At 53.2% G+C, this 11483-nt stretch overlaps 3 protein-coding genes across 3 annotated transcripts; 1 reads left to right on the top strand and 2 right to left on the bottom strand.

Moving 5' to 3' along the window:
* Positions 1 to 75: 75 nt before the first annotated feature.
* Positions 76 to 1974, bottom strand: BO70DRAFT_363623 (phosphatidylserine decarboxylase family protein). The gene has a single exon (XM_025543615.1). The coding sequence runs from the start codon at positions 1834 to 1836 to the stop codon at positions 235 to 237; it is 1602 nt and encodes a 533-aa protein (XP_025397835.1). The 5' UTR covers positions 1837 to 1974; the 3' UTR covers positions 76 to 234.
* Positions 1975 to 2161: 187 nt separating this feature from the next.
* BO70DRAFT_295025 (uncharacterized protein) lies at positions 2162 to 4387 on the top strand (the record flags this gene model as incomplete). Its single annotated transcript, XM_025539497.1, has 1 exon — positions 2162 to 4387. One exon carries the CDS (start codon positions 2162 to 2164, stop codon positions 4385 to 4387), a length of 2226 nt encoding a protein of 741 aa, XP_025397834.1.
* A 340-nt stretch (positions 4388 to 4727) lies between these two features.
* Positions 4728 to 10383, bottom strand: BO70DRAFT_430588 (ankyrin repeat protein). The gene is made up of 6 exons (XM_025548170.1): positions 9386 to 10383; positions 9098 to 9334; positions 8727 to 9048; positions 6987 to 8679; positions 5961 to 6928; positions 4728 to 5905 (listed from the first exon to the last, which is right to left on the bottom strand). Exons 1-6 carry the CDS (start codon positions 10313 to 10315, stop codon positions 4905 to 4907), a joined length of 5151 nt encoding a protein of 1716 aa, XP_025397833.1. The 5' UTR covers positions 10316 to 10383; the 3' UTR covers positions 4728 to 4904.
* Between the last annotated feature and the right edge of the window lie 1100 nt (positions 10384 to 11483).

Raw genomic sequence — 11483 nt, 5'->3', positions numbered from 1 at the left:
GGAAGAGTGAAGGAAAGAAAAGGGGGGAGGGGGAGAGCGCGGATCATGTGCCACACGTTGTTTTGTCTTGTTTCCGTACGCTTTGCCCGGCCAGTTTGCAGAACCCAACTTTGCTTGATAGTCTCTTCTTAATAGTCTTCTCATACAATTTGATTGCCATCCTCTCACTATACAATAGATGATGTGGAACTATACAGCTGGCAAGTACTTTCAACTACCTATATCCAGATCCTACTACTCAACCACCGCCACCTGGCTCCTCACAGGCACATTATGACCCAGATCGGGCGAGGGGAATCCCTTCACATTAACCCCCTTCCGGAAAAGCAGGCAATGAGTCGAACCGCCGAAATGAAACATCCCGATCTGATCGCCCTTGGTGACATGCTGGCCCTCGGAGACAGTGATGTCGCACGTCGAGACCTCGCACATACCCACCCCCAGGAACGCCATCAGCCCGATATCCGGGTTGTCGCACTCGATGAAGATGACCGCTCGCGTGGCTGTGGCCGTCAGGAATTCCTGGGACATGACCTCACCAGCATCATCGATCTCATGATGCGCCTTCGGGTCCGGATCGCCAATACCCTCGAACAACGGCTCCGAATAATACGTTCCGTCGACGATGTACGACTTCACGATCTTCCCGGACACGGGGGCGTGCCACCGGTGATAACTCAACGCGCTCAAGAAAGCCTGGTAGACGGTCCCGCCCTCGAACTGCTTGGCCAACGGATCGAACGACAGCATGTCATATACCGAGTACGGTTGGCTCTTGATCCAAAACTGATCGCGCGCTTTCACGTTATGCGCAACCTTGTACGGCTGTGACTCACACGCGTTGGCGATCACCTTATCATCACTCGGCGACGCAACGGGCCGAATCCCCTCTCGGAACAGCCGGGTGAAGAAATCATCCCACGATTTGTAGCCGTGGTGCTCCGCGGACGGGTCGCAGATGAACATCTCCTCGAATGAGTGATTCGTCTTCGCGCTCACGTTCGCCACCTCCACCAGATCGCTCTTGCCGGTCTCCCCGAACCAGCCGTACGGTGACTCGTCCAGCACCCTGGCGGACTCTGGAGACTGCAGAAACTCGCCCCATACATTCAGGATTTTCTTGATCATGCGGTTTACGTCCGGGTCCAGGAATGCGGCGTATCCGCTCGGGGTACCCATCGGCCAGTCCAGGACAGCATTGATGGGCAGCCCGACCAGGCCCACCCGATGAGAGAAGTCGCTCCACGAGGGCGCAGCGGTGAGGAGGTGATTCAGAACGTTGAGCATGTGTTTATAGTCCCGCATTTGGGGACAGCCGGTGGGGTCGTTGGAATAGGCTCTGTTGCGGGGGATTTCGCCGAACATGGAGGCGATGAGAAGGTAGACGCGGGTGTTGTTTTCGATGAGGCCTTGGAATTCCTTCAAGACGGGATGGAGATCGTGGGACTCTTTGCTGTCAACATCGGCGATCACGCCCCCCAGCCACTGGTGGTGGGCGTCGAGGGTGGAGGGCATCCATTTTCCGAGACTGAGGTAGGTGAGGGGAAAAGTAAGTTTTGTCGTTTGCGAACGTGAGGTGGACACAGAGCCACTTACTGATGTAGACGGGGAGTGTGACTCTTGTGTTTGGGGGGCATGATGGATATGTAGGTATGCCAATTGATCGATGGATCCACAAATGAGTAGATACCAGATAGATTGAATGGACCGTTGAGTCGACGGGAAACTTAGCTTTGATGCCAGTTGAACCTGGCGAGACCATACGCCCGTCAGGATTGCGAGTCTTATAAGAAATGTTGCACTGGGACGTGCCCCTGGTCTGACAGGTTGCATCATGATGATGACGAGGAAGAGCTCGGGACAAAGAAGTGGAGCCCAAGTGGATCCCGATTAGGGCAAACGTGAAGCCAAAGTCCAGCCCCGTCGGACGGGGATGATGTCATGGACAGCCACGCTACAAAGTACCTGTGGTATACCTACCTAGGAGGAATACTACTACTAGTACTTCCTACGTATGTAGGAAGGACAGGAAAGGAAGTCGCGATGCGGCCGCGGGCACGTGCACGTGCACATGCACGGGCCTCTGTCTCCTCTTTCTCCCCCTTCCTTCTCTCCATCTTTCTCCTCTTCTTCCCCCGTTCAATCCACCGTCGTAACCACGATGGCTGGCAGCAGCAGCCCACCAGACTACAAAGCTCTTTTTCTGAGGTCGGAGGAAGCACGAGCCCAGGCAGACGCAGCACGAATCCAAGCAGACGAGGCACGAATCCAAGCAGACGAGGCACGAACACGGGCGGAGCAGCAACGGGATCAACAGGCAGAACAACTCCGGCCCACAACCTTTGCCGAACTCCTTCGACATTGTCACCATCTCTTGTCCCAACCCCTGCGCGTCGGCCTTCCCCGTCGCTCGACAAAAGGTACCCTCCCTCCGCCCACCGGCAAGTGCTGCCCGTTAAAGCTTCGTCCCTGGACCGACTGTGCAGCCAGACAGCTGGCACTCTACCGCTCTGTTTGCCGGTATTTAGAGCCACCGGGACAGAGCCCCTCGCAACTTTTTTCATCTGTGCATGCGCTAGAGAATCTTGGCCAACGCATTCGCGATCGTCCCATCACTAGTGAGCAGGATCTAGCCCATTATGAGCGACTCGGCGTAGAGGACCATGTCCATGATATTATCAAGGAGCTATCCAAAATACAGGCCGCTCGGGACGAGTTTGGCCTGTGTGATGGTGTCTGGTTCGAGAACCACGGAAACGTTCTTGATGAGGCAGAAGTGGAGTCCGAAGGCCCTGTCACCCCATGGTCTTCTAGACCCGACCAGTTTTGTATCCACCGTGTTGATGGTGATACGGGCAGTCTCCTCGCTACAGTCGAATACAAGCCGCCTCATAAGCTGTCAGTCGAGAACCTTCGTGTAGGTCTTCGACACCTGGACGCTTTGGACTTTTGGGACGAACTGGTTGGGTCTGACACAGTACCTGTGGCTGAGCCAGAGAAGCTGAAGTACAATGCAGCGCGGCTGGCAGGATCAGCTCTGGTACAGGAATACCACGTGATGATCCAGGAAGGCCTTGAATACTCCTATGTCAGCACCGGGCTTGCATTGGTCCTCCTACGAGTTCCCTTGGACGATCCAAGCACCCTTTATTACCATCTCTGTGAACCTAATGAGGATGTGAACCACCAGGCCGACCAGGCCATTCTGCAGCCAACAACCGCTATTGCCCGAGTGTTATGCCTCTGTCTGATGAGCTTCCATTCACCCTTGCGTGATCAAAAATGGCGGAATCATGCGCAAACGCAGCTGCCGGTGTGGAAGACAAGTTTTGATCACACCAGATCCCAGATCCCCAAACCTGAACGGCAACAAAAGCCGCCAGACTCAGACTATGTCAGTCCTGAGGATACCTCCTCAGAGTACATGCCGTCATCTCCTATCGGGTCTCCCGCAGAACAGGGCCGTCGGATTCCCACCCGATCCCAATCCGGTTGTGCCCCTTCCGATTCACATCAATCTCGAGGGGATTCGCCAGACTCGGACCCAGACTTAGCATCGCCGGAAGGACGAAAGCGGGGGTTCAGCCAGGTCACGTCGTCTTCACCCATAACACAATCAACTCGCCCAGTCAAACATGCAGCATCGGGACATCATCGGCAACATACTGCTCAGTTCTGTACGCAGCGATGTCTTCTTGGCGTGCAGAATGCTGGAGAATTGGACTATCTTTGTCCCAATGTGAAGTTGCACCAACTGGGAGGCAACGGCCGTCAGCACCCAGTCAATGCTGACTCTCTGGTCCAGCAGCTTAAGCAACAACTGGACGATGACCTTGACTACAACTGCACGCCTTTTGATATCTGTGGTTCATATGGTGCGCCTTTCAAGATCACCTCTACTACTCATGGCTACACCATGGTCGGCAAAGGAACAACGTCACGCCTGTGGCCAGAGGTGTCACGCGAAGCACAAATCTACCAAGTGCTCAAAAAAGCCCAATGTTCCGCCATTTCTGTTTTCCTCGGAGCAATTGATTTAGACAAAACATACTTCCTGCACGGTGCGGGAGAGATCCGCCACATGCTTCTCATGGCATGGGCGGGCCAAAGTATTTGCGAGACCCAGATTGATGAGAAGCTAGAGCGTGAAATCTCGAAATCCTGTGCAGAAATCCGCTCGCTGGGAGTCACTCATGGTGACCTGCGGGAGGAAAATATTCTGTGGAATGCTGAACTTCAACGAGCTCTGATTATCGATTTCCATCGCTGCCACTTGGACCATCGGCCTATCGATAAACGGCTCAAGTCGCTGAAGAGAGCTTCACCAAAGACTTCACGCAGATCAGAGACTCGGGAGTTGAAACGGCCGCGTATGACTGAACGGTAAACTATCATAATATTTGTTTTTTCGTTCTTGTTGTGAAGATACATCCTCCCCTAGCGCTGCCACGCATTACTATCACCAACTGGTCAGTATATCCAACTCGACCACACCCTCCATTGGCCCCCCTATTCTTCTTGGATGAATAGTTCTCAATCCAGGAAATAGGTTGGTTCCGGATTGCGCTTTTTCTAAGAAAGTTTGATCAACCCGAATGGAAAGACACGGTACGCCGTAGCTTCCATCGCCTAGCCAACCGGCAGATCCGTATACTGTGTAGACTCTATAACATGCCGCTTTCTATGGCTTACTGGAATAACAAGCTTTGTATGGAGATTTCCCGTATGATGAAAATAAGAAAATTTACTTCAACAAAGATGATGGCGTTATCCTCAAGAAATAAAGCGAAGTCACAAGAATTGTGGCGCCAGCTAACAAAGTAATGGAGCAGCAAATACATAACTTGATAACTCTCCACCAAGGAACCATTCAACATCAGTCCGTCACCATCCTCCCACCGAGATCAGTTAGCCATGAAATACCACTGAGCCACAACATCAGGGGACGAGCTCGGAGAATCGCCTCTTTCTCCCCGTGCGGCCAGTCTCCTAGCCACCTCATTCGCCTCATTCAGGCTGACCAGTTTCCGCTTGTGTGGCCGCTCGACAACCCCTTCACAGGCCGCTGTATAGATTTGGTGTCGCTCACTCTGACTCTTAGCCGGATAATCCGGCTCAAAGGACTCGGGCCACCGCCTCAAGACGTCTCGAACCTCGTTTCTGACCTCCTCTTCGGACGATTTCCCATCGATCAGACTTGGGGGCGGATTGAACGTCGCCTCCGCGGTCCACTTGTCCACTGCCAGTTCCAGGGGCGTGCTTCCGGTGGCGTTTTCCCGGTAGAGTAGATCGGGACGGTAGTTCAGCATGAGCTTGAAGGTCTGGGGGAGTTGTTTCTTGACGGCTTCGTGAACGGGCGTGCTACCAGCGCCGTCGAGTACATCCAGGTGTTTCTGGTCGGTGGGCTCGGCGAATGTGAGTAGATGGCGGATGATGGCCAATTTGCCCTTCGTTTCTCGGCGCAGGTCGAATCTCCATCCGCTTGGGCGGTCTTTTCTGGACCAGCGGAGTTTCACGTATTCCATCCAGCGGGCAATGGGGGTGGCGGAGCCTGGACCGTCCGAGGAGCGTTCAATCAGGAGGGAAGAGGCCAGGCGGGGGTCGAGTAGGTTGAGAAGGCTTTCCATGTTGTCTGGTTCCTCGCGGGCTTGGCAGTTGATGTCGCAAAGTAGTAAATGGATCAGGTTGTTGCCTTTGCGGTCACGAGTCGTCTGGTTGGCGCCGGCGTTGATGAGGATGCGGGCAAAGTCTACTCGGTGGAGGGAGAATGCGAGGGCCAATGGCGTGCATCCTTGGCTTGATTTCGTCTCGATGTGTTGCGGAGAACGTTGGACGAGGTATTCGACTAGTCTGCACGACTCTTCCGTGGGTTCGGACAGTATAGCGCAGTGTAGGGCAAGGTCACCTGTTTATAGCTGGTTAGCGGGTGGCTTCAGATGAAACTTTGTAGGGGCACGTACTCCCTGATTGAAGCCAGTCCATGACAGGGGCTTCCACGCCTTTGTCTGACTGCGCCAAGAGCCTCAGTCTCTCGTTGTGCTCGTGGGTCTTCACAAACTCGATGTAGTGTTGAAGTGGTGCCAGGCTGAAGAACCATTCCACGCTCCGTAGGCTTCCCTTGGAGGCAGCAACGAGTAGCGGAGAAACTTGGTCGCTGCTTGAGGAAGCCCATCCACCACCACCATGATTGGCCCACTCTGCGCGTCGCTTTCCACGGATGAACAACCCCTGGTAGTACCTGGGCTTCTCTTTCTCTGTCTCAATACCATTCTTGAGAAGCAGATTCTCCGTCGGAAAATCCGCTCCAGTATGCTTTATAAGCGCTCCCAGGCATTCCAGGTGCCCTTTCGTCATCGCCAACCAGACCATGCTCGTTGGCACAGTGTATACCTGACCTTTGATTCGTGTGCGCGTATCCCTTTCTGTCAGCTCTTGACCGAGACGGAGTAAAAACTCCAGTAGATCCACGTGATTCTCCTGCACCGCATACTCGACAAGGTCGTTGGCCGACGTCTTAGACTCATTGGTGATAAATACATGGGCCGGGCAGTCCCAGGAGAAAACTTCAAGTGGAGAGATTCGGCACTCCACTTGCGTGGCCGTCTCTCCTATATTCTCAAGGGTAAATTTGTCGTCGATAATTTCGCTATAGATGCCGACATCCACATCGTCATCATGCAGGGCCTCCATGTCCACCTCAAACCTTTCGCTGGTCTCGCTCTCATCTATCTTGAATTGGGCTTGCACAATTTCAAGGATGGCTTTTGCAACAATACGGTGGCCACGGAGAACTGCGATAGAAAACGGTGAGAATCTGTTCTGATCACGCACTGCGATCTGCAATGGGGTTTGATCATCGTCTCCGTCCCCAGCGGCCAGTGTGAGGGCCTTGATAGTGTCAAGATCGCCGCGCCATGCTGCCTCGAATCTGTTTCGGCATCAGTGAACTGCGATTTTTATCAGATCAGTTGGGTCTTAGAACTTACAGCGTCAAATAGGCTTCTCTCTTCGTGTCAGTCAGGTCTGGCACAGTGAAATCAAATTTCACCTTGAAAGGCTCCGATTTGGTAGTATCCGAAACCGAGTTTCTTCCCTCCTGACTCGGCTTCTTGCAATCCGGATGCATATGGTAGAAAGACATCGCACCCTTTTCCAGCAGAGTTGCCTCCAATCGTTTGAAATCATCAACAAGAGCCTGGATCGCAGAGATCTTATTTTGCACGCCCTTGCGGTTCTTGGTGTCATGTACGGTCTTCACATAGCTTTTTTGACTTTCCTCATATAGCGCTTTCGCCTCGTGCAATGCCCGCTCTGCGGTCCACATCTGATACGTGCCAGGACTCAGTCCATCCAAGCAGTCATCAGCCTGCACCAAAGGGGTAGGCCGTGTCACAGGCGCGCGTTCCCCGTGGTATCGGCGTAGTTCTTTGATCTTATCTCTCACACAATCGAGGAGCGACTTCCCATAGCTGGAGGCTTGTGCCGATTCATTGCTCAAAACCTTATATCCTTCGGTTGTCAGGGTATTGGGGTCGGCTCCATATTCAATCAGAGACAATGCAACTAACGGCAAGTCCCGTTGCACCGCCCGGACAATTGGCTGGGTGATCCCACATCGGAAGATCTCCCAGTTTCTTTCTGATGTGTTCGAGCGGATTCTTTCATACACTCCCTGTCCTGGTTTGACGAATGAATCAAAGTCAATTGATGGTTTTGCGCCGGCCTTGAGCAGCTTAATCGCCATGTCAGAGTTCCTGCCATGAAGGGCTGCCATGAGCACTGTGAAGACATTTGGGGTCCACGAATAACCCTTTGGTGCAAGATAATTGATTGCTTTTTGCGTTGCAGGGAGGCTTTGCTCGAGGTATATATCCAGTAGGTCGGTGTATTCGGAGGCAGCAACGTAGTGCAATGGCGTAAGGCTGCTCAGATCCGCCTGTGTTGGCAGTGCGCCCAGCTGCAATAGCTTCTCGGTCATAGCAATAGCCTTTTGGGGAGGTAGTCGAAGTGCTAAGGCAAGGTTCAAGATTGCGACTCGCGAACTATGGCGATGAGCTCCAACGAACTTTATTGGCAACAGCACATCGGCCCCGAACGAGGCAACAAGCTCGTTTACCACGTCAACGTGGCCATGCAGAATAGCCAGGTGAAGCGCGGAAGTCGGAATGTCCCAGGAGACGACATTAATGTCATAAATGTCGGGTTCCTTCTCGTTCTCATCTTCAATGTCACCGCCTTTGGAGTCAATCTCCCTCCCAACCTTAACAAACGAGCCAGATGTACAAGAGTTTTGGTCCTCGCTTGTACTGACGTCCTCTTCTTCATCTATATCCGTTTCCCCCTCATCTGTGGACTCACTTATCGGATTCTGATCGGCTTCGTTTTGCTCACTCTTCCTAAGCAATATCCGGACAATCTCCACGCTTCCCCTGGCAGCAGCCAAATGAAGCGCTGTCCGACCATCAGCGACGCGAGAGATCAATCTTGCACCATGATCGACGAGGCATTGCACAATTTCTGGTGAAGAGGTCGAAGCAGCCAAATGCAGGGGCGCTCTACCCGTGTAGTCGCGGTTGTTGGGGTCTGCATTGTCTCCCGCAAGACATTCTTGTACCGTTTCAAGGTCACAGTCGACAATGGCGTGGCACAGCCGCTCTGTATTCCCGACATAGGCCATTTCTGCCTCGAGTCAGCATCTGTGTAATAGCGTGGCAGGGCATACATACCGGTCCAGTCAGTTTCGGTAATTGGGTTGAAGCTGCCAATCTCTTGACGACCCGGGTCATCTTTCATAAACGACACATTCCCTGAAACATAGACCTTGCTCTCCTTCTCCGCTACCTCCTTATCTTCGGGAGTCTCTGGTTGTGGACAGCAGCCGCAGCAATCCTGAACCACATCCACCGCGTCGCCAACGAACGCAGGATGTCTGTGAAGGTTGACCTGTCTGTCCTTTGGCTTATTCCATTCAGCGTTGAGTACCATGTCACGCGTGTAAACCAATTTCTCGATTTTTCGGGCCTTGAACCTGGGCCCGTAGGGTATAGTCTTGATCTCGGATTAGACGCAAGCCTTAATCGGGTTAATATGAACTCACAAAGGTGTTGTAGTCAGAGACCTCCTCTCCCTCTTCCCACTCAGGAACTTCGTCAATCCAGTCATCCTTGATGTTACCCGGTTGCATCCTTCTGCTGTTGTATCTTGGAGCCGGCCGGCCACGCTCTTCTCGTCTTTGCTCGATGTAAGACTCCCGATCGGATGACTTTGGCAACTTCTCCAAAACCAGGAGACGCGCCAGGCCAACCGTTCTTGTGAAGCTTCGCTCAAAGATTGTCTATAGAATGAGTCAGAAAGTTTGGAACAGATGAAGGTGGGGAAAGCTCACCGGGTCAATCTGCGATCGGTTGAGCTGGGGCCAGAATATCTCGAATCCACGATGAGAGTACTTTGACAGGCGGTTCTCATAAGAAGGGGAGCGCCTGGATAGGTCAACGGTATTTATCTGGGTGATGTACGAGGCCAGAGCGCGGGGCGAAACGAAGACCTGCTTTCCGTCAAAAGCAGCACACGAGCAGTCAACGTCGAATCCAGTGAGGATCTCGGCGATGGATTTGTAGATGCGAAGCACGATCTGCACATGGCGTGTAGGATACTGCGAGACAATGGTGATGGCATTCTTGGTTCGCACTGTGGTGGTCTCGTAGAGAATGGAGTTTTTAACTTTGTCCTCGATCTGCTGGATCTTCTCAATTGCTTGTGCTTCGTCCAGACCGTAGAGAAACAGATCGACGTCGGACGCTGGGGCAATTGTTTCGTGGTAGTACTTGCGCAGACCACGCTTTGAGTTGCGGTACTCCTCTGGCACCGGGAGCAGACAAGTGACAACTGCACTGCCAGCCACCACCACATTGCTCCAGTCCATATCACTCAATGCGCCCTCGGAGAAGATGTTAAAGTTCTTCCAGAAGTCCTCGAACTTCGGCACCACTGCCGGAGTACCACTGGGCCGCCGCTTTTCCTTATTCAGAGGCATGATATACCGTTCGTTGGTCTCTGCAGACTCCGAGGCGGGATCTCTAGCCCGTACACGGACATCGCAGGTGCCATTTGAATCATAGACGGGCACAATATTGAGGTGGTTATCCTGCAAGGCATCGTGAGAGGGCTCCTGGGCAAACAGCCTCCGCGCTGCCGCATCGTATTCGTTGTAAGGAGTGATGATCTGATGGAGAGGGGTGTTTGGATGGGTTTGGATCCAGCTCAGGAGATCCCGATGTCTTATGGGCAGTTGGGGGAGGGTGGGTGTTGCTGCCATGGTGGGTTGGTTGGTAATTGGTATGCGGGACTGTCTATACTCCGTAGACCGTAATGCGTGCACAACCGATGCTGAGGGGACGATGGCCAACAACTCCGAGAGATGAAAGAGAACGGAGAAGGAAGCAATGGCAGACACGCAGATAGAAGACAGATGGTTGTCAAATCCAAGTGTCGGCCATGAGGGAGCTCCACGCATTTAAAGTTGGCCAGCTTGTTGTGTCCCAGCGGCCCAAAACGGCTAGCGCAGGCCTCCGGCGGCAGAACGGGACACCGCCTTCAGGCACGGGATCCAGGCCAGGCGCGGAGGCAGCCTAGCGTAGGCACCAAGTGGGTGGATGCCTGGGGCTGTGGAGCCGCCAGGGATCGCCGGCGCGCCTGGTTGGCCGGGCATGCCGTCACCGGCTCCACCGCCCCGATCTTTGCTTCCTCTGCGCGTCTCAACCCACGATTGATATCGCTGGTTGAGTCAAAGTCCTGTCTCCTATTATTGCCCTGTCTGTCGAATTAGCTAACAATTACGCAGGGGGGTATCGTCGATATCGTTCGACGCTGCGGACAGTGTGCAGAGTTTGCCTCTCGCGATCACCCAAGACATGATCGGCAACTACTACTAGATCAGACGGTCTGAGTCTGGTTCCCTGGTCGACTTCAACACCCATGCAGCTGCAGCACCCTTGCCACACATCAGTTGGCTGACACGAGTTAGAAATTACGCGGGGCTGGGGTTCATTTTTCCGATTGAATCACGCAAAGCAATTTGATTCAAAACTCCAGGTACACGCTTTTGCAAAAGACAACCGCTTGGAAAGGCATTTGCAGGCTCGAGGCTCGAGGCTCATAGAGCTGCTCGCGAAGCCGCCCCGTATAAAGGAGACAAGGGTATCGATTCAGGGTTGCAGTCTGAGCGAGGCTACCTACTCTGGTGGCCGCCTCAATTCATAAATTACCATATGATGATATTAACTCCAGGTGGCAGCGGGATACCATAAGTGGCGTTGGGAGAATAGCAGCCCCGTGAGGTGTCATGAGCACTAGAACTGCTTGATTCTTGCACGTACTGCTAAGCCATAACCGGGGATGCTGGCCTGATCACTGAGTTCAATGCGGGTCCGTTTAGCTCCAGCTGTATTGGAATTCAGTCACATTCTCCATTTACCGTTTCTAGA

Source organism: Aspergillus heteromorphus (genome assembly GCF_003184545.1).
Source record: "Aspergillus heteromorphus CBS 117.55 chromosome Unknown BO70scaffold_19, whole genome shotgun sequence".
NCBI lineage: Eukaryota > Fungi > Ascomycota > Eurotiomycetes > Eurotiales > Aspergillaceae > Aspergillus > Aspergillus heteromorphus.
Note: the sequence above shows the minus strand (reverse complement) of the source record. Positions and strands in the feature narration are given on the sequence as shown.